This window comes from Meles meles, chromosome 9, assembly GCF_922984935.1.
Source record: "Meles meles chromosome 9, mMelMel3.1 paternal haplotype, whole genome shotgun sequence".
Taxonomy (NCBI): Eukaryota; Metazoa; Chordata; class Mammalia; order Carnivora; family Mustelidae; genus Meles; species Meles meles.
This window is the reverse complement of record NC_060074.1, coordinates 9,875,100-9,898,929: the sequence shown is the minus strand read 5'-3', so window position 1 is coordinate 9,898,929 and position 23,830 is coordinate 9,875,100. Positions and strand designations below refer to the sequence as shown.

General features: G+C 39.1%; 1 protein-coding gene across 1 annotated transcript in view; it reads left to right on the top strand.

Annotated features, from left to right (window-relative positions):
- Positions 1-4,667: 4,667 nt before the first annotated feature.
- The window catches only part of RFTN2 (raftlin family member 2), a 67,066-nt gene continuing 47,903 nt past the window's right edge, over positions 4,668-23,830 (top strand). Inside the window, exons 1-2 of the mRNA XM_046019855.1 lie at positions 4,668-5,296; positions 23,361-23,544. Of these exons, the coding sequence (XP_045875811.1) occupies positions 5,158-5,296; positions 23,361-23,544 (323 nt within the window). The 5' untranslated portion in view covers positions 4,668-5,157. The remainder of the gene's footprint in view (positions 5,297-23,360; positions 23,545-23,830) is intronic.

Below are 23,830 nucleotides of genomic sequence, written 5' to 3'. Positions count from 1 at the left end.
TAATTTTATACATACAAGTCTGGCTTATATATAGTAGATTTATTCCTAGAAATAGTTTGTTTATTGATAATGTAAATGGCATCCTTTTAGTTTATTGATAATGTAAATGCATCCTTTTCTGAAAATTATGGGAGTTTAGTTGTTTGGTATATGAAAATGATGAAACTGATGAAGGCTAAGCTATTCTGTTTGAAGAAAAAGTGGTATGGTAGTCCCAGAGCCCTGCGTGCTTGGCCTCCCTTCATGATCACTGCCCCTCTCTTCACCAAAACAGACACCTCTATGGCTCTGTCATACATAGTTCAAAAACTTCTGATCTTGAAGAATAAACGTTAAGAATATTCAATAAAGGGCACCTGTGTGGCTCACTCAGTTAACTATCTGCCTTGGGCTCAAGTCATGATCTCAGGGTCCTGGATGGAGTCCTGCATCAGGCTCGTCAGGCCTCCTCACTCAGTGGGGAATCTGCTTCTAACCTCTCTCTTTACCCCTCTCCTGCTCCTTCTCCCTCTCTTTATCTCAATAAATCAATAACATCTTTTTTAAAAAGAATATTCAATAATTTTTTTGAAAGAACTGTGGGACATTGAAAGATTATACAGCCATTAAAAATTTTTCAAATATGTGATGTTGAGAAGGCAGACCATAGAACAAAATAAAAAGTTAAAAGAAAATCTTAGGCTATGCAACTATTAAGTATGTATGAGTGTGGCGTTTTTGGGTTTTTTGTTTTTTTTTCCAGTGTTCCAAGCTTCTTATTTATGCACCACACCCAGTGCTCCATGCAATACTTGCCCTCCTTAATACCCACCACCAGGCTCACCTATACCCCCTACTCCATCACTGAAAATGATTTAAAAAGATTAAATGATTAAAAAAGAAAGCCTTTTTTAAGTAAATAGTGCTTTCTTTTTTTTAAGATTTTATTTATTTATTTGATAGAAAGAGACACAGAGGAAAGGGAACACAAGCAGGGGGAGTGGGAGAGGGAGAAGCAGGCTTCCTGCTGAGCAGGGAGCCCAATGTGGGGCTCCATTCCAGGACCCCAGGATTATGACCTGAGTCAAAGGGAGACGCTTAACGACCGAGCCACCCAGGCACCCAATAAGTAAGGTTTTCAATAAGTCATTAGTTACTTAGAAAATCTGACTGCATTATGAAACTAACAGTACATTAGTTAAAACTCAACATTGGCCTGCTAGCTTGTGAATTCTGAAGAACATAAACAGGCTTTTTCATCTTTATGTCCACATGTGCCCTACATATATAGTCGGTGCCCCATAAAAACTAGTTGAATTATTGTTGAATTTATTTCTTTGGATCAGGGCCACATAAAATAGATTGGATTTAAAAGCTACTATTACGCAAAACTTTGTAGGGAATGGATTGGATGATATATAACTATCTCTTAGAAGCTTTATGTCTTTAGTGAACTTAGGGAATCCAGACTTGAGTAGTAACTATGAGAATAACTTGCCTACCAGATATGGAGAATGTTTTCATAAGGTTCATTCATTCAAGGACTAATGAGCCCATAATAGAATACAGACAAGAACTGATAATGTATTTTCATCATATCCAGACACATAAGAGCTTGCACTTGGGGAAACCTTATTTGCAGTACAGAACTGAAAGCTGTCCCTGAGAATTAGAATAGTCAGCAAACATATATAATTCCATACAGAAAAAAATGACCAATGATAGAAAACATTTATTCCAAAAATGTATCCTAATTACTGCAAGTATCAGTATATGACAAGGCTCGGGAAACATGATTGGTAAAAAATTATCTATGGAAACAAATGTGGATATCAGGATAAGAGAAGCTAATTTGAATCCATATTTTACCCTTTATATAACAATTGCCAGATGCATCAGAGTTAAACAAGAAGTAAGGATGGGATGAGTAAGAGCAGCACAGATTTTTAGGACAGTGAAACTCTTCTGTATGGTACTATAATGGTGCATACATATATTTGTCATATATCTATCAAAACCCATAGAATGGACAACACCAAGAGTGAATCATAAAGTAAACTATGGACTCTGGGCGATAATGATGTGTCAAAATTTTATTTTGTTGGATTTTAGAGAGAAAAATGGAAGCGATGATTCAGTTATGACCTAAAGGCACTGTAGTTTCTATTACAAAAGAGTTAAAAAATATATGTAAGGACATAACGATGTGTCATATTCATTCATTAAGTCATCTGTGCTCAGTTGGACTACTGCAGTACTCTCCTGGCTGGGTCTCCCTCCATTCTCCACCCATTAAAACCATTTTCCTCAAGGCAGCCATAGTGATTCATCAGAAATACAAAGTGCTGTTACTCATCTACTTCAAACTACTCCTTTGATTTTTTCATTTGATTATTTAATTCTCCCTTATTGCCCACAAATAAAGTCCAAATTCCCTCTGTGTAGTATATAAGACCGAAAGATGTACAAAGACCTTTGTATGCTATATAAGACCATTACAGCTTAGCTCTTACCTCTCTTACAGCTTAGTCTTGTTTCAAATTTTATGCTCTAGCAATTTGCAACTGTTTCATGTTCTTTCAAGTTCCTGCCACACTGTTCACGGTTCTCTGATGTTATTCAAGCTTCTCCCTTTCCCTGGCACATGCCCCCCACCTTTATCTGTTTTATGCACATTCATCCTTCCAGACAGCTCAAATGTCATCCTCTAAACTGAATTAGAGACCCCCTCTTGGGTTTCTGTAGCATCCTATGCATACTTCTATCTCATCAGCTACCAAATCATATTGAAATTGTCTGTTTATAAGTCTGTCTTCCCCACTGAACCATGAGTTTTTTGGTTTTTTTTTTAAAGATTTTATTTATTTATTTGACAGAGATCACAAGTAGGCAGAGAGGCAGGCAGAGAGAGAGAGAGAGAGAGGAGGAAGCAGGCTCTCCGCTGAGCAGAGAGCCCAATGCGGGGCTCGATCCCAGGACTCTGGGATCATGACCTGAGTTGAAGGCAGAGGCTTTAACCCACTGAGCCACCCAGGCGCCCCTGAACCATGAGTTTTTTTAGTCATCTTGTGTACCTGCCAGCATCTAGTTCAGTGCCTAGAATACAGCAGGCACTTAGTAAATACAGTGAGTACTTAATAAGTCATCTTCCAGGTCCTGGAACAGGGACTAACGAATTTCATATATCCAATCTCTGCTACCCAGGAGCTCACAGCCTACCATAAAAAAGAGGACCTGAGAAATGACCGCCATGAAAGCACTGTGACTGTCAAATGAGTCACACTGGGTGAGAGTCGCCTGTCTTTTTAGCCAAATTGAAATTGCTTACCATCAACCATGCTCATCCAGGAGAATGAAGGACTGTGGAATTTTCTTCAGTTAAAATCACTTCAGAGAAGCAAACTATTTAAAGACAAGTAGGCAGAAGGAAGAGACAAGAGATCATAGTGATCTATCAACTAATCCATACCCTTTTTTTTAAAGATTTTATTTATTTATTTATTTGAGAGAGAGGGAGAGGGAGAGGGAGAAGCAGGCTCCCCACTGAGCAGGGAGCCCCATGTGGGGTTCAATCCCAAGACCCTGGGATCATGACCTGAGCCAAAAACAGAAGCTTAACAGGCTAAACCACCCAGACGCCCTTCCCACCCCAACTTTGAGAGTTTTCATATGTACTCTTCAATGGAATTGAAAAATCTTTACAGGTTATGTTCTCTAGAATCTGAAACGCGATCAGGTTTATTTTGTAAATAATGGGAGTGGTGGCAGAATCGCTTCCTCCCTATTCCTATCCTCAACGCTGTTTTATAATGGAAGCACATTAAAAAATTTATTTAGTGCTATTAGCCAAGCATAGTGTTAAGATATGAGATAAGATGATCTCATTCAAGCTTCATAACAAGCCCATGAAGTAAGTCCTATTATTAACTCTATTTTGTAGGGGAGGAAATTGAAACATGAAGAGGTCAAGTAACTTGCCCAAGATCATGTCTGTGGTAAGCATTAGAAGCAGGATTTGAAACCAGGCAGTCTGACTCCAGGACTCAGAGTTTTGATGAGTGCACCATACTAACTGAGCTGAACATGGTAAAACGCAGTAAACACTCATTACTACTGGTCCATTGTAAATTGTTCTTGAGTCCAGGTAAATAGCAATTTATAGCACTGAAAGAATCAAATTGTCAGCTTTGTTGCCTTTTTTTTAATTAAGGATACTTTGGGACCTGTAAAAGTGTTAATAGTTACTCTCATATGCTGCCTAACTGTGGAGTATTTTAAACTAATTATCCACATAACTGTTCTCCTTTGCAACTAAATAAAATCTTTTATTAAAATATTGCAATATAACTTTTTTTATATTTGGCAGTTTTCATTAGCATAGTATTTTTCCAGCAGAAAGACTCTTCTGTGGAAAGAAATCCTCAAAAGTGCTAGCTAAAGATAAAGTGTTTGTTTTTAAAAAAACAAAAAACTACTTTTCTCCTTTTAGACTCCAGAAACAGTTTCCTCCTAAAGTGACTTCCTTTCTGGAAATGATTTTTGTTTCCAACCATGTTGAGAATCCTTTTTTTTTTTTTCCCCATTCCTTCTCTCTTATTCTTTCTCTTTCTCCCACCCTTCCTCCCTCCTTTTGCTTTTCTGGTAATAGCAGAGAGGAAGGAGGGGGTGGGCACAGGGAGAGGGAAAAGAGAAAACAGAGAAAGAATTGCATGCCATTATGCACGAATATATCCTTTACTTGTAGATAATTCCATCCGAGTTGCACTTTTGCCTTTTATTTCCGTTTTTGGACACCTCTTTTATCATCCAGCCAACTGGGACAGACAAAGCACTGTTGGTGCCCTGAGCGACAGAACTCTGGTAGGGGGCTGGCTGTAAATTGACGTGGCATGGAAATTCTCCGCTAAGTTGTAGCAGCTTGCATGTTTCTCCTAACATCACGCCCAGCCTCCCAGAGCTGTAGCTTAATCATCATGGGTTCAACAACTTTACAGAAAAATGGATAGAAAAAGTCTTCAGCTCCTTTCTTTGGACTCAAATGTTTTCTTTTTGACTACCTATGGTTTAGCTGAAAAAATCAAAGCAGTTAAGTCTGTAACTTTCTTTTTGCAGCTAAAACAACAGAATTTGCTGCTCTCCCTCCCCTATCCTGCAATTTAATTCCTTACAGATTTTGCTATGGGGTGCGGACTTAGAAAGCTAGAAGACCCTGATGATAGCAGTCCTGGAAAAATATTTTCTACCCTGAAGAGACCGCAAGTGGAAACAAAGACAGAATTTGCTTACGAATATGTATTGCTGGATTTTACTTTACAAGGTAATTTTTGCTTCTATTTTATTTGTTAAATGAAATCTTTCAGAGAAGGCACTAGTTTTTTTAAGTGTTGCTTGTGAATTTTTAGACTAGTCTTCACGAGAGATTGTATAAATCTAACAATAATGCTTTGTTTCTTAATTATATTTTTGAAAGATTTTTTTGTTTGTTTCATTTTTTGTAATATGGCTCATATGTACTTTATAACATTAGAAAAACCGCCTGGAAGTATTTCTTTCATTTTTAAATCAAATGCTGATTTGTAGAAGGATAGATAAAAAATGTTTGATTTCCCAGCCAAATAGCTGTAGCCTTAATGACAGTTTGGGTCTTGAAAAAGATCTGAAAGTCACAAGAAGGTAGCATGTAGGGTACATGATTTGCATCGTGAGGAAGAGTATTTGCTAAGATAATTCTGAGGTTTCCAACTATGCAAAATTTTGTGACTGTGCTAATCATTTTATATTTTTGACCAAGCTAAAACTTGAAGTTTGAAAATACAGTAAAAAAAAAGAAGAAGAAAAAAAAATAGTCTTCTGTAAGACACTTCCTTTGCTCGGTGCCCCGTCCCTAACAGAGAAACTCCCTGTTCCAGAAAGTTAGAAACACAAATAAACAAGCCCAGATGGCAGCCCTGTGGAAGGAGCAGAGGCAGCTCAAACTCACAAATACTTTGCCTCACTTCTTTTGGAAACTTTAGAGTATACAACCGCATGGATAAAACTGAGTTTTTTAAAAGCAGAACAATATCTTTAATCATGAGATACTGAAAATGAACTTTAGGATGTCTTGCTTGCTGTTAGAATTTCCAGATATCAGTATTTTAAGTTCTTATTACAAAGTTATACTTTCATTCTAATAAGGTACACATTTTATCAGTTAATAGAAAGTTTACACTAAAGAAGTTATCATGTTGGATATTAATTTCTTTTCAACTTAAACACAAATTCTCCATTTTTTGGTTTGTTGTGTGAACAGTGCATCTTTGTGCCAGAAGCAAGAACAGCCCATTTTTCTTTGTCAAAAATCGAGCTAGCCAGCAAGCAAACTCCCTTCCAGGGACACACAAAATCTGTCCATATACTTTCAACATATTCACATTTCTATTTTTATCTAAACCTAAGGCTGCCAAGGAAAAAATGTCAATACTCGTCATTTTATTTTTAATTATGGAAGTTAAAAGTGGATGGAGGAAACAGTGACAATCAGAGAACTAACCAATCATGTGAATTCTTTCCATACTTTTTCAAAAACCATCCTTTGAGAAATATTCATGAAGTGCCATGGTTTCTCCATTGATTGTTCTTATCCGTTATTTTTAGGGCAAGTTTCTGTAAATTCATAGGACACAAACACACACTTTCCTTAACCTTAAAACCTTGTCTACTCAAACTTTAGGCCAGAGCCATTTTGATCTGCACTTTAAGAATTACTGCACAATCCTCCCTAGGATCCCAGGGCTTAAAGTAACTTGACATTTTTTTTCTGATTTATTTCCTTCTAACCATGCTAACAGTCTCAAACGAATGTGTATGAATGCAGTCATGCTTGAATCAGAAACGTCTACAGCTTTCTTCAGGAGGCATCCTGGCTTTGTTGTTCCCAGAAGCCCTCCTCTCTGTGGAGGGAGTGTCATTGCTCCCTCCCCCCTAGGTGTTCGGAGGAGGTAACGGAATGTCACACTGTGAAGTGTAGGTCTGGGCACAGATGGCCAAGGTTAGCACAGAAAGCAGGCACGTATTTTAAAGTTGCATCTGGTTCCTATTTGGTTGAGGCGCCGTGTCTCCTGGTGCCCCTTTCTGTCCGGTTCTTCCACACTTTTTTTTGTTGTGTTTGTTTTGTTTTTGCCTTTGCCTTTGCTTCAGAAGCCAAGACTCTGTGTCCCCCCCAACTGCACAAGCCACCTTTCTCTGACCTCCACCTGCCCCTCCAGTGTACAGAGGAACGAGGCCGGGGGTGGGGCAGTGGGGAGAACATGCCAGCCTTCTGCTTAGCGCAGGCAGCTCTGTCCTGGGATTGCTCTGAGTTCTAACTACGGGCACCTCCTGCTTCTCAGGGGCCACTGTGAGCGACCTTTCGGGAAACAGAATGGTCTGGTGACAGCTGTGTGTGCTCATGATCAGCCTGTCTCGTACCTTGTTTTCCTCCGTTTTTCCAAACAGAGGACATGAGACAGAGAGTGAAGTCTCAGTGGGTCAAGAGGAGGAGGCCCTTTGAAATTACCAGGGCCCTGTGTTCGGATGCCTAATTATCCTGAACGATTTATTTTCCATTCAGTTTCATTCTCTATTTCTCTCTCTCTCTCCCCCCTCCCTCGTGTTCTCTCTCTCTCTCTCTCTCTCTCTCTCTCTGCTTCCCCACACTTTTTTTGGATGGGTGGGCAGGAGGACTTTGAGCCATTATTTACATCTCCATGGGAGAAATAATAGCACAGTCATTAAGCACATAGGACTCTGGAATCAAAGTTCTTCCTGGATTCCGAATCAGGCTCTTTCACTCTCTAATTGTGGCAGGTTTATGAATGTTGCTATATCTCAGTTTCCCCTTCTGAAAAAGAAGGGTTCTGAAGGTGCTCACATAATAGAGTTGTTTTGAGGATTAAAGAGGATAATACAAGATAATCCACTTAATAAAAGTTAACTATTATTATCCATCCTGGCTTTGTGCCAGGTCTACCAACTGCACTAGTGAGATTTTGGTACAATTTTTGTGATAGTTTTCTGGATTATTGTATAGTAACCCATGAATGTGTATTTATGAGCGTGTGAGTGTGTATAGGAGCATGTTACAGAATTTCTTAATGAATAGTTAAATTAACTCTGCAAAGGATCCAAAAGTGTTGGTTTCATCCTTAAAGCCCAGAAAAGAATCTGAATAACAATAGCCTTAAGGATTTTTAAAGCACTTACAGCTTTAAGATTAAAGGAGTTTTTACAATACTAAAAACCCAACAGGACAGATGGCAGCTTTGAATTTCTAGTAAAATTATATAAAATGTATGAAGTAAAATGTTGCTGGCCCCTAACTTGCTTCCTTATTATTAAAAGAAGAAACTCTCGTTTTTTATCACTGCTGTTCACAGCAATCAATACATATAACATATGTATTCTGTAGAAGATGCTGATAAGTACTGGAAATACAAAGAGGAATGAGACAGTTTCTGCCCTCAAGTATTTTATATTCTAAAGGGCCAAACTGGACAAGATCATGAACACCTCAAAATCAGGAACTAGATCTTACCCACCTTTGTATCCCCTGTGACTAGCACAGTGTTGGCCATGAACAACAGTCAATAAGTTTTATTGAATCGATGAATTAAAAAAGTACAATACAAGATACAGGAGGTGTCAGAAAAAGGAAAAATCAATTTTGAATAGGATCAATTGGAATTGGAACCAGGACTTTAACTGACCCTGAAGAACAAATAGGGCTTATTAGTCAGAAAAGGATTAAGAGGTTGAGACATATTCAAGGACCACTGACTAGAGCAGTGAGCAAAGGGGCGGGGGCCGGGGGAGTTGTTGAGGAAAGGGAGAAAATGAGGTTGGAAATAAATGGAGTATGAAATGCTGTGACCTGGCTAAGGAAGGATTCTTTGATTCTACTGGAAGTAAGTAGCTGTAAAGGCTTTTGAATGAGTATCAACAGGTACAGAGGAGTATTTTTAGAAGATTAATGTGAGATTGAGTGGGAAGAGACGGAAGCGAGGCTACTGATTTAGAAGGCCTCTTGTAGTGGTCAAGGCTACAAGTGGACAGTTAGGACACGCATGTGGGGAGCAGCAAAAGGATGGAATGCACGGGGCAAATATAAGACAATATGAAGAAGGAACTTACTAGCTTGTGGCTGGCTGGATATGAAGGGACAGAAAGAATGAGGAATCCAGGATGACTTCCTGCTTCTGAGTAAGTGAGGGACTGAGCCTGAGTAACTGTGGAAATAATGATGTCTCCCACAGTAGGAAGGGCATCCCAGAGAGTGGGTGTGTGGTAAAGAGCAGCTCCATCACAGGCATGTTGCATCTGAGGGGGCAATGGACATCTCACAGATACATAAGGACTGCTTCTATGAGAGACTCTTAACAGATACCGGAGCTGGAGTATGGTGATTTCCACAAAGATGAATTGAAATAGGGGAAGTCTTAAAAAGAGGGAATGTGGGAAGGGCGTAAGCATCTTGGACTGAGTTGTCAGGCATATTTAGCCATACTGAGACAATTCAACAAAACGACAGAGAATGAAGACAGTCAGGACCATGTAGCACCAGAGAACACAAGGAAAGGAAAGTCTTCAAAAAGCAAGAAGTGGTCAATAATTTTAAATTGTAGAGAACTTTTTAGGAATGAAGATACAGCCCTGAAGAGAACGCGTTGAGGAATCAACAAGAAGCGAATAAAGGATCAGAAATGAGGGAAGGAAGCGGATGGGAGAAGAAAAAGAGAAAGGAAGGGTGCGTCCACCTAAATCTTCTGTATCTTTCAGAGTCTAATAAGCTCATGAGCACTTCCTCAAACAGTCAAAAGTGACTAACTTTACTTAAACATCCATGTAATCTCTATCATAGTGCCTAGCCCAAATTCCTACCAGGTAATAAAACCTAGATGGGGAGTTCCATTATGTTTGAAATGGTGAGGTATTTGGTTTAGAAGAATAATAAAACCTCACAAATCCAGACAATTTGGAAGAGAATGATCCCAGCCTGAACGGAGAGAGAAGAGAATCTCTGATAGTCGCATACAGTCGATCCTCTTAAATACTGATGCTGAGAGAAAATACGTATACATTTCTATCAGCAGTGTAACTTATATCTTCTATCCTACATATACTTCTGGTATCTGGGTGGACAGCTACTCATTCATTGAACTAATATTTGCTGAGTACCTACCGAGCTAAGAGCTAGGGTACAAAGATAAATAAAGCCTAGTCCCTGGTCTTTATGAACCTGTACGCTAGTGAGCATCCTACTGAGGGACACCCAGTGAGAATGTGTACATCATACACTACGATACAGGCTATGCAAAAGTGTGAGGGTTATAGAAGCTTATACCTGATTGGTGGGATCCAGAAAGATTCCTTGAAAGATGGGTCACCTCAATCTGAGGTGTAGGATGTAAAGAATGAGTGGGACTTAGACAAAGGTTTGTACCCACAATAGAGAAAATACAACTGCAAGTTGATAAGGAAAAAACAAACAACTCAATAGAAAAAAATGCACAAGGAATTTGGACAGGCACTTCACAAAATAGTTAATCCAAAAAGTCAATGGACATAGGAAACCGTGCTCAAACTTATTAGTAACCAGGACAATGCATGTGAAAACCACAGTGAGATACCACTAAAAATCATCCAAAATGGCTACAATTTTAAAAGACTGCCGATACCACATGTTAAACCGCACACCATTTGGGGGTGGGGGCAGGGAATGCTCTAGCATTATCTGGTCAGCTGAAGATACACCGAATACAGACGTGTGCACATGCGTACTGTGAGGCATGCAAGAGTGTTCAGAGAAGTGTTCTTTATGATAGCCCAAAAGAATGAACAACACAGAAATCCAAACAAAATCAGTTGTGGTATACTCACACAATGGAACACTATACTGCAAAAGTCAGCAAACTCTTTCTGTGAGGGGCTACACAGTACATATTTTAGTCTTTGTGAGCCACGTGGTGTCCATCACAATTACTCAGCTCTGCCATTGTAGTACCAACGTACCCTATGCTATGAAATAAGCCATAGGCAGTACTTCGCCAGCCTGGACTGTACTGCAGTGAAAACGAATGAACTAAAACTACGCAAGCTACACAAGACACATCTTACAGACATAATGCTGAGTGAAAGAAGACAGACAGTGAGGGCGCCTGGATGGCTCAGTCAATACAGTGTGCCACTCTTGATCTCGGACTTGTGAGTTCAAGCCCCATGCTGGGTATAGAGATTACTTAAAAAAAATAATAAAAATAAAAAATCTTCAAAAAAGAAGAAGAAGAAGATAGATACAGAAGGATATGCCATATGATTCCATTTATATAAGACAAAAATGGGCAAAACTGAACTATGGGGTTTAAGGCTGCATTCTTGGATAGTAGACTAGAAAGAAGAGAAAGGAAATGATGGCCATAAAATCCAAGATAGCCCAGAGTGGGTGAAGGGGATTGTGATTGGAAAGGGCAAAATGGGAAGCTTCTGGAGTGTCCGCCATGTTCTGATTTTTGAACGGATGGTGGTTACCCACGTGCTGTCAGTGTTTATGTTTTATCTTATTTTTGTATGCTAGTGACATTTCTACCCCTACCCAAAAATCTTTAAAAGATTTTTTTTTAAAAAGGCTAAGTAGCAAATATAGGGAAAGCAAATAAGGCTGAAAGACAAGATATACAGACTCAGAAACGAGAGAAAATTTCATGGTCTGTTCGGGAACCATAGATAAAACAGAATGGATGGAGAGAAGCACAGGAAGGAGGGAACAGGGAGACAAGAAGCTGCAGGAGTCTGAAATGGTCATAATTTGATTTTTCATGTATCTGTCTATAGTAATGAACCTGTAGTTCAATAGAGTTTTTGCATATTTAAAAGTACACTTACATTACTTCAATTAAATATACTAATGAGTGACTATTAAAATGGCAGCTTCCATGGAAACATAAAAGATTATGTGATTTGGATATTGTTCATCTAGAAGTTCATACTGCTAAATAATTTTAAGCATTTTGATAAGTAGAGTAAACCAAATATTCCTTTTAATATCCATATGTAAAATTGCTTAACAATTTATTATAGTCCCAAAGCTTTAGCCTAATTCATGTCTGAATTTTCACAAATTCTTTTTTTTTTAAAGATTTTATTTTATTTATTTGACAGAGAGAGAGAGATCACAAGTAGGCAGAGAGGCAGGCAGAGAGAGAGGAGGAAGCAGGCTCCCTGCAGAGCAGAGAGCCCGATGCGGGGCTCGATCCCAGGACCCTAAGATCATGACCTGAGCCGAAGGCAGCGGTTTAATCCACTGAGCCACCCAGGCGCCCCTGAATTTTCACAAATTCTTAACATAACCCAAATCAATGGAGTTTTACTTTCTTATAGGCACTGAAGTGTATGGCTGTGGAGTCATTTTGTCTGGTTTAATCACAGCCTCACCACTTACTAGCAATTTGGACAAGTTACAAAATCTCTCTCTTCCTGCGTTTCCTCATCTGAGAATAATGATAGTATGTACCTTATGGAGTTTTGTAAAGGTTAATAAGATTAGGCATGTAAAGCATTTCACATAGGGCCTGGCACAAAATAGGCATTTGGTATATGTTACCTATTATTTTTTACTATAATTCCTAAATATATATGGAGAATGACAGTCTATTCCCTTTTGAAAATATGGTGAAATTATTTGCCAGTGTTTGTACATTGTATGTTTATCTGAGGAAATAATGTTTCATAAATATTTCAAAAACACATACCAGTCTTCAGAAGTAAATTGGTGGAAAGAACATATATATGTCTTGGACAGATTTCATAGACTTCTGTCATCAGAGCAAAGCTTTTGGCATTGAGCAAGTTCTTAGCTTTATACTGGAAGGTAAATCTTTCTGTTTCTAAAATGTGATCTTTGCCTAAGAAGCTTTTAAGCAAATGAGCATAAAAAAGTCTATTGATATTTTGTTTTAGAAACTATGAGGACAAATGTTAAAATGTTGCTTGACATTGACATCAGTGTGTTTCAATTTTAATCATAAAAATCCACTTTGCATTTGTACAGTTTTCAAAGCAATTACAAAATACTTTCTTTCATCAGGAATTCACAATAGTCTTGTAAGGTATAATAAAGCAGTTACAAATCATGCAGCATCAATTTCACAGTAACCAACCACACCCAATAATGCTGTGAACAGCACCATTTGTTCCTTCTCCCAAAGAACTGAGAAAGGACGAGAGTGGCTGCAGAACGAGGAGAAGGAAGACGGATGGCTTGCAGCTGCTGCTGACTGCCCGTGCTGTCCAAATTCTAGCCAAGACAACTACCACCTCCCCCCGAATTTCCTGGTGTCAAAAGTAATAGAGCCAAGGGGTGCCTGGCTGGCTCAGGCAGTAGAGCATGTGACCTTGATCTCAGGGTTATGAGTTCAAGCCCCTCTTATATGTATACCCATACATTGGGTATAGAGATTACTTAAAAACAAAATCTTAGGGGCACCTGGGTGGCTCAGTGGGTTAAAGCCTCTGCCTTTGGCTCAGGTCATGATCCCACGGTCCTGGGATGGAGCCCCACATTGGGCTCTCTGCTCAGTAGGGAGCCTGCTTCCCCCCCTCTCTCTCTGCCTGCCTCTCTGCCTACTTGTGATCTCTGTCTGTCAAATAAATAAATAAAATCTTTTTAAAAAACAATTCTTTTTTAAAAAGTAATTAAAAAACTAAACAACAACAACAAATTAACCCTCTGATATTACTGCCCCAGTATAAAGACATCAGATCAAAGGCTTGGCCTCAAACACCGAGGGTATTGTGGAGGGGAAGTACTCACTCTGGTCAGCACTGATGGAAATTCCTCTCTGTGTGCACAGCTCTCCCCTTCCTCACACCTCTCAGCTCAGTCAGGCTTCTAGTCTCTTTTCAGCACAAGTAACAATCGAAGGGACTTACATGAAGGGAAGTCCTCATAAAAATTCCTAGATTTATTTTTCCTCTCTATGCTTCTGGCTTTACTTTTCTTGAATGATGTTTAAAGCAAGTCCCAATGTCAGATAAGGAGGACAATTTGTTAAAAGAGTGAACCGCAGCCCTTCCGTCACCATCCTTCTCCTCTTCCCATTAATGAAGAATTGAATGACTTTTTCTGTGTCCAAGGATGCTGGACGCTGTCTAATGTGATCTAGGTGGCCTGGCCTGGACCTGAGCAGGCTCTAGTCAGCAGAATTCCTGGTGTGACCCACAGCAGAAGTTGCAAACCAAGGAGATAATGGGCCATATTCAGCCTTCAGACAGGTCTCACTTGGTGTGTACAGTATTAAAATACTTGAATTAACTATCTTTTTTTTAATGTGCAAATATTACATAAGAATCTGGATTTGGGGTTCCTCTTAAAAATTAGAAGATCCAATAACAACTGGGCCCACATGCTTATATGAAAGCCCTTAGTTGAACCTATTGCTCTCTTTGGACGAGGTTCTGAGTCTTTTCTAGGTCCCACAGCCTCCTCCAGAACAGGTCCTTGCTTCATTTTTATCAGCCTGGTGCCTTCAGCTGCCTTACTGGACACTTAAGTGTCCTTACTGGGACTCAGTGTACTAAGTCAGTGAGTTAGGAAGCCCTGATCTGGTGTGTGAGCTTCGGAGCACCTAATCCACCAGCTGAGTTGGGACATGAGATCTAGAGCATGCATAAGGACCTCTGATCTAGAGTGTGAGTTAGGGACCTCTAGAATTCTACAGGATGGGAAGCAGGCCATGTTTTTGCAATAAATCCAAATCTCTACAGTGATCTTCTTTCTGAAATTTTTTAAGTGTTTTTTTTTTTAAGATTTTATTTATTTATTTGACAGACAGAGATTACAAGTAGGCAGAGAGGCAGGCAGAGATAGAGAGGAGGAAGCAGGCTCCCCGCTGAACAGAGAGCCCGATGCGGGACTCGATCCCAGGACCCCGGGATCATTACCTGAGCTGAAGGCAGAGGCTTAACCCACTGAGCCACCCAGACGCCCCCTTTCTGGAGATTTTTAAACCAACAATGACATCCTTGAAGACACCTTCACTGGAAGTTCTCTTTCCTGAACTGGACCACCAAGAGACAGGCACAGCCCTGGTGTCTGAGTGTTTACTTTGTGCCAGACACTGGGCTCATGTTACTGCTGAACAATCTATGAAGTACTACAGTTACTTATCCTTGTCTCAGAGAGGCAAAGTAACTTGTTTCAGATCTAGTAAATGGCATAATCATGATTTGAACCCAGGTGATTTGCTTCAAGAGCCTAACACTCTGAGGAAAATACTGCTTTGCCTCCCTTTCCAGAGGAAAGGACCTTATTTATTTAACAAAGCAGGCAACCATTGTATAGCACATAATGCACACCAGCTACTTTCTAGGAACAAATATTAACTTATTTAATCCTTCTGACAATCCTGTAGGGTAGATCCTGTTTTGGGCAGGGGAAGGGAGGGGCAGATCCTCTTCTCAACCTCACTTTCCAGGCTAACGAGTGGCAGAGCTAACATTCGCATCCAGGTTCTAGAGTCTGTTTTCTAACCCGATGCGCCATGACAACCCCGGAGCTCTGCTCATTGAATATGTTACACCTAATTTGTTCATTTGTGGTCCCTCAGTAAGTATTCTTAAGCACGTACCGTAACTGTCATGTCTGTGCTGAGGGTTGCTCATCGAAAGGCACAGACCTGGGCGCCTGGGTGGCTCAGTGGGTTAAAGCCTCTGCCTTCAGCTCAGGCCATGATCCCGGGGTCCTGGGATCGAGCCCTGCATCGGGCTCTCTGCTCAGCGGGGAGCCTGCTTCCTCCGTGTCTCTACCTGCCTCTCTGCCTACTTGTGATCTCTCTCTGTCAAATAAATAAATAAAATCTTAAACAAACAAAAGGCACAGAGCTGCAGATAGGAGAACACACACACTCGAGGCAGTTCAATACTGACTATAAGACACTGAGCCCAAAGAAGCAGGATCTTTACATAAACTTATGTTAAGATATAGTTGTATAATTTTTCTCCCTCTCTAACTTTTCTAGATTTCTGTTTGTAATTCCTCCCAAAACTGCTGTGTGTGTGTGTGTGTGTGTGTGTGTGTGTGTGTGTGTGTAGTGCATTAACATTTCTTTTGCTTTGAGACTCAAGACAATAACCTTACTTTAGTTAGAGTGCAAGAGGGTGTGAAGTCGACCTGGAAAGCTGGACTTATTCCACTGACATCACCAGAGAACGAGGTGTTCCTTAGAAATACATTCTCCACCTGAACAGGAACCCCCTTAAGCACCAATGTTATTCTGTTATAACTATCTTCTTGGTGATTTTTTTTTAACATGTTACGTAACTCTGCCTTTGAAAACCATATTCTGAAACAAGAGAATGGAGGTAATGAGTTCATTTTCATGATCAGTTTGGGACAATGAAGTGTAGAAAGCCCATTAAGTGACCCTAAACTGTAAAGTTTTTATAGTTCTTTTATCTAGTTTTATAATTCATTTTATCCCTCTGATGTCATCTGTCTCCTTGCTACTGTCATTGTGTCCTTGCTCCTCCTTAGTGGGTCTCTGAGCCTCGACCAAATCACTTGGCACTGGACATGAGATGCTTTCAAGTTGTACACACAGGCAGAGAATTCAATAACACTGAGTCTCATAGACAGAAGGTTGTGCCCTTTTCAATTCTTTTTAGCCCTTCCAATCAGTTTGGAATTAATGTATCTTTAACACCTCTCTAATGGCTAATTTTCCTTTTCAACAAAGAGAGAACAGAGGTATGGCTCAGAATCTTTGGTAGAGATCAGTATCTGGCTAGTATCTAGTATTTTCATTGTATTCATTTGTATGACAGCTTTCTACTTATGATAAGTGATTCTGCTTTTATGGTCATATGAGAAATATAGATTCCTTTTGAAATAAATGGAAGTTTAAATGAAAAGTAAGAGGCACCTGGGTGACTCCGTCAGTTGAGCATCTGACTCTTGTTCTCAGCTTAGGTCTTGATCTCAGGGTCGTGGGTTCAGGCCCCTGCACAGAGCTCCACACTTTAAAAAAACAAAAAAGAAAAGAAAATTAAAAGAGGAAATTTAAGAATATGGAAATCCAATGGTACTCAGATATGACCAAAACTGTGACTGTGTGCTCAGTGACTTAAGTCTGGGATACACCACCTCAGCCCAAACACGCCTGTCATTATCACCTGCCAACAGTAGTGGTTAATGCCAGGATAGATTTCCAAGCCAAGGCATATCCCTTACTTTTGTATTGAATTTTATAATTTATGAAGACACACTTTCATAAAAATGAAATGCTCATCTCTACTTATGTATTTTTAAGTTATCATCTGTAATCTACATATATCTGTGTTTCACTTTTGTCAGGTAAATACTATTTCTCATAAACTTTAAAAATTTCTTATACTTTCATGAATTTTTAAGTTTTCATTTTGCATTCTACCTCATTAAGGTCATCATTAAAACCAATGGGAAAACATCAAAGTTTTTTTTATTTATCTCATCATTTTGAGGAAGAAGTAATAAAACACCTTTTTAATGGGGTGCCTGGGTGGTTCAGTGGGGTAAGCCTCTGCCTTCAGCTCAGGTCATGATCTCAGGGTCCTGGGATCGAGCCCCACATCAGGCTCTCTGCTCAGCGGGGAGTCTGCTTCTCCCTCTCTCTCTGCCTGCCTCTTTGCCTGCTTGTGATATATCTCTCTGTCAAATAAATAAATAAAATATTTTTTTAAAAACACCTTTTTAAATCAATAAACTAGTGCCATTATACTTCAAAAACAAAAAAAAAAAAAAAACTTTGACCTAAATGTAAGACCTAAAGCTGTAAAACTTCTAGAAGAAAACATATGGGAGAACCTTCATGACATTGGATTTGGCAAAGATTTTTCAGATATAATACCAAAAGCAGAGGCAACAAAAGCAAAAATAGGTAATGGGACTATGACAAACTTAAAAACTTCTGTACATCAAAGAGCACAATCAGCAGAGTGGAAAGTCAACCTATGAAATTGGAGCAAATATTATATCCAGAATATATATTGTATATATAAATATAAATATATATATTATATAATATATATATATTTTATATATATAATATTTATAAATAAATATATTATAAAAATATAAATAGAAATATATATTTATTTATAATATATTATAAATTTTATAATATAATATATTGTATATTTATATATAATTTAAAAATATTTATACATATATAAAATATATATATAAAATATTATATATATAAAGAACTCCTACAACTTAACAACAAAAATAACCCAAGTTAAAAATGGGCAAAGGGCTTGAATGGGCATTTCTCCAAAAATGATACACAAATGACCAATGAGCATATGACGTTCAACATCACAAATCATTAGGGAAATGCAAATCAAAACTACAATGAAATATCACCCCATACCCATTAGGATGGCTACTATTTTAAAAAGTGTACAAAAAACAAGTGTTGACAAGGATGAAAAGAAATTAGAACACTTGTATTGTACACTATTAACGGGAATGTAAAATCATGTGACTACTACCAAAAACAATATGGCCATTCCTCAAATAATTAAAAATAGAATTTACCATATAATTCAGCAATCACACTTGTGGGTATATATCTGAAAGAACCGAAAGCAGGATCTCATACAGATATTAGCACATCTCCATTCATAGCAGCAGTATTCACAATAGGCAAGAAGTAGAATTAACTCAAACATCCACTGATGTATGAATGGATAAACAAAATATGGTATATACATATAATGGAATCTTCTTCAGTCTTAAAAAGAAAAGAAATCCTGTCACATCCTACAACATGGATGAACCATGTGCCATTATATTAAGTGAAATAAGCTAGTCACAAAAAAACAAAATAAGTTGACCTACGAATAACACAGGTTTGAACTACACAGGTTCACTTGCATGCAGATTTTTTTATAAATACAGTACAGTACGTAATGTCTTTCTCTTCCTGATGATTTTCTTCATAACATTTTCTTTTCCCCAGCTCACTTTATTGTAAGGAGACAGTACATAATACAATGTGTTAACCAACTATTTATGTTGCTTACGGTTGACAGGAGGCTATTAGTAGTTAAGTTTTCAGGGAGTCAAAAGTTATCCGCAGACTTTTGTCTGCATGGGGGCTGATGCCCCAAACTTCACGTTGTTTGAGGGTCAACTGTAATGTATGATTCTACTTATATAAAGTATCTAAGGTCATCAAATTCAGAAGGAGAAAGTAGATTTTAATATGTACATATATGATATATATTTTCTTTGACATAGACCTTTTTTATTGTGGTAAAATATAAAGTTTACCATCTTCACCATTTTTTTTAAGACTTTATATATTTATTTAACAGAGAGAAAGATCACAAGTAGGCAGAGAGAGAGAGGGAAGCAGGCTCCCTCCTGAGCAGAGTGCCCAATGTGGGGCTCGATCCCAGGACCCTGAGATCATGACCTGACCTGAAGGCAGAGGCTAACAACAGAGCCACCCAGGCGTCCCCATCTTCACCATTTTTACGTGTACAGTTACAGGCATCAAGTACATACACACTATAGGCAGATAAAGATTATAAGCAGATACCATATAATCTTTAATGATGAAGGTGGCATTATGAATTAAAATAAATAATAATTAATTATGAACTGCCGAGCACCTGGTAAAATACAGAATCATTGAAGTATTTTCAAATATTCTGTATTTACTAACAACTTAAGTGCCTTTTGAACTCAGAAAGTACCTTTTATATATCAGCTGCTGCAGCCCTCCACTCCTTGGGATGGTGGCAATTTCACAGAGAGCAAGCAGAGCGAGGGTTGCCTGAATTGCTCGAGGAAAGCTGACTTTTCCCAATCCTCAGTTCTTGGTTTCTGGGGTTTCATTCCAACTTGTGGTACCAGAGTAGACTAGGTGAGACAACATGGGACCAAACAGTGACTCCAAGCCCAGCAGCAAGGGAAGCAAGACCAGCAGGATGGAGAAGCTCTCCAAGCCTACAGCCTCATTCTCTGTATGGGATGTGGCCCTTTGACAAATTTCTCCAGTTTTCACTCCAAGCTCCAGTTAACACCCGATGTGGCTCCACCTCTCATTCCTTTTTAACCTCCTTTTCTATGTGGTTTTCTCATCGCAATATTACTAATGTAAGGAACATAAAATGGGGCCTGAAGTTAGAGCCTTCTGAAGTGAATATGACCTTGAACTCTCCCTGGTTGGAGTCTCACCAGGTTCTTGACCACCTTCCCTTTTACAATCAAAAGGGAAGCAATTCCACAACACTGCCCGTGTGTTCGTTCCCTGTTGTGTCTCCCTCCAGCAAGTCCTAGAGAAATTGTACTTTTGTTCCTGAACTTACTAGATAACTTTTTTGGTTTCCGTTAGCTAACCTTGATGGCTTTCCCTCCTTTATGCAAAAATTTCCCTCCTTTATGCAACCTCATAGTTCCCCTTATGAACAGAATTTCCAGCTTAACATAATAACCTAAGAAAAACACTGGACATAGAAAGAGTCATAAGGTAGGTTCCTTGCCCTGAAGGAGAGACAAACATAAAAACAAGTAACTCTCATCAAGTCTGAAAGGGAACTAGCAGAACCACAGCACAGGGGAAGAGGTGATTCACCAGGCACAGGCAGCAGGAAGGGAAATCAAAGCCTGGCGGCGTGAGACAGCCCGCGAAGTTCAGGAAGTGCAGTAGTAAGAGCCCGTCCAGCAAGACACACCCGAAAACCGGTGACAAGAGTGAAGTCTGAATGAGAAGAAAGGCCAGACCATGAAGATTGTTTGGTATCATGCTAAAGCATTTCCGCTTTGGACAGTAAGCAACCAGATCCATTAAAAGACTGCATTTCTTTAAAACGTTGTGGAGTTAGTATGCAATTATAAAAATACGTTTAGGTTATGTTTCATTCCTTAGTCTTAACAGTTTATTCTGTTTTATAGTTTGTCCTTTTCTTTGTTTGAAATAGGACTGGTCGTTAAAGAGTAAAACCATATGAATGGCAGAGTGACTGCCACACAACCACGCAGGACAGGGCCGTTTTGCAATGAAACCCAGCTGTTCCTTCAAAGTCCAAGATGATTCTCTGTGTTTTCTTCCCTATACATAACGATAAAGGAAATATATTGTAAATAGATTTGTGTAAGTCCAAAGGAGGATCAGAATTTGAGGAAACAGATCTGTCTTGGTTTATTTAACTTTCCTATTGAGAGTTTTATTTTCTTTTGGGAAGTTGGCATGAATACCCAGTGTTGGAGGATTTCTGTTCCATCACGTGGATATTAGTGTAAGGGGAGGTGGGGATTTCCTCTGACCCTTCTTCTTTGTCTGCCTCTTAACCTCCTTCCTGTGTTCAGGCAATTAGCAGCAGCTCTTTGCTGGACACCGCTGGCCAATCGGACAGAAGGCCAACAGCCAGCATTGCCTATACCTGGAATTAATTTCATATGTTTTGTTACTCCAGAGAATCAAATTGCAGGTCTATTTCTAGATACAAATTCTTGATTCTTTTCCAGAAAATGAGGAATATTGTTACAGAAAATAAAATTGTTTTTTAAATTAACCCTGCTTGAACATGAAGAACATTTTCCCAAATAACACACCCTTTTCCTTTTGCTAAAAACTGTACACAACGTACCGCTCTATAGTTTCTACAGATTTGTCCTGCTTCAAAGAGATAATTCAGGGGCGCCTGGGTGGCTCGGTGGGTTAAAGCCTCTGCCTTCGGCTCAGGTCATGATCCCAGGGTCCTGGGATTGAGCCCACATCCCTGCTCAGCAGTGAGCCTACCTCCCCCTCTCTCTCTGCCTCTCTGCCTACTTGTGATCTCTGCCTGTCAAATAAATAAAATCTTTTAAAAAAATTTAAAAAGAGATAATTCAACTGCGTATCAATTTTGCATTTAAAGTTCCTCTACATTTAGGAATTTTACTTATTAAAAAAGAAATTCTGGGGCACCTCGGTCCTCAATCAGTTAAGCATCCAACTCTTTTTGTTTTTTTTAAGTTTCATTTGTCAGAGAGAGCACATAAGCAGGGAGAGTGGAAGGCAGCGGGCAAAGCAGACTCCCGCTGAGCAAGGAGCCCAATCCCAGGACCCTGAGATCATGACTTGAGCCAAAGGCAGATGCTTAACTGCCTGAGCCAACCGGATGGCCCAAGCGTCCAACCCTTGATTTCACCGCGAGTCATGATCTCAGGGTTGTGTGGTTAAGCCCTGTGTCAGGCTCTGTGCTGGCGTGGAGACTGCATGAGGTTCTCTCTCTCCCTCTGCCCCTCCCCCCTTTCTTTTTCTCTCTCTCCCTCTCTCGGGGGGAAAAAAAAGACTTTCTGGTTTCCTTTACTTTTCAATTCCTTTCCTCAAGCATTTATATAAGTAGTGAAATCAGTATTCTTCTAATTGAAATAAGTCAGAGAAAGACAAGTATCATATGATTTCACTCATGTGGAATTTAAGAAACAAAACAACAGGAGAAGGGTAGTAAAAATAAAATAAATTTAAAAAGAGAGAAGAAGGCAAACCATAAGAGACTTTACAGGTAAGAGAACAAACTGAGGCTTGCTGGAGGGGAGGAGGGTTGGGGTGTGCTAAATGGGGGATGGGCATTAAGAAGGGCACTTCCTGGGAACGAGCACGGGGTGTTACCCGTGATAGAAATAAGAAAGCACTTGATGACCTTAACAAATATCATTATATCCACTTGTAATTTTTAGATTTGTAGGAATTTTATATTTAAAAAATTATGCATCGGGGGCACCTGGGTAGCTCAGTTGTTAAGCGTCTGCCTTCGGCTCAGGTCATGGTCCTGGGGTCGAGCCCCATATTGGGATCCCTCCTCAGTGGAGAGTCTGCTTTTCCCTCTCCCGCTGCTGCTCCCTCTGCTTGTGCTCTCTCGCTTGCTCTCTCTCTCTGTGTCAAATAAATAAATAAATAAAATCCTTTTTTAAGTTTAATTTAATTTAAAAACAAACAAATAAATAAATATGCATCTTATCCTGTTCAGAATTGTAAAAGCAATTAGCTCTTCAACTTAATATTGTTTCTCTTATATATGTCTTCAGTATCTATTAATGGAATACAGTCACGCAAAGGAAAACCCAAAGTATGAAGCTACCTTAATTGAAAAATATGTATAAGGCAACTCTACTTTAAAACATATTGGTAATATTACATATCTACCAGCTTAGAAGGTTACTTTTGCTTTTTTCCACAATTAATTTAGATATAATACATGTTAGTTTAACTTTATTTGAGATTAAATCATATGAATATGCTTCCTATTCATTAGGATTATCACACATAGAAATAATGTTTTATAAAATAATATTTTATAAATGAGCAAATTTCTCATTGCATTTGCTATTTCAGCTTCACCAAACCCAGAAGTCATCAAGATAAATTCAATTCCAGATATAGTAACAAAAGTGGAAGACTACTATCTTAAAGGATACATTGTTGGAGCCATTCATCCTGTGATACAACCTGTGGGGCAGAGGAAACACCTACCCGCAAGTTACATGTACAGAGTGGTGCTGTTGCGCTTGAAATCAAGGTAATTTGGGGCTCGAGGACACAGACTAGGAAGCTGTTGAGACAGTTTTCTTCAGCTACAAGAAAAGGAAGTTTGAACGTAGTGATGAGGAATAAAGGATAATTAGGGAGGTTAGTTTAGAGCACGTTTTCCAATAATTCAACCAGGTTTGAGAGAAGGAAACGTACACCTCCTTCCTTTTAAAGCTCCTCATTGATTTTAGCACTTTGCAGAAAATGGGTCCGAGGTGAGGATGTCAGTGAACAAAGGAAAATGAAAACAGACTCAAAAAGTTTCTAGAACCTTC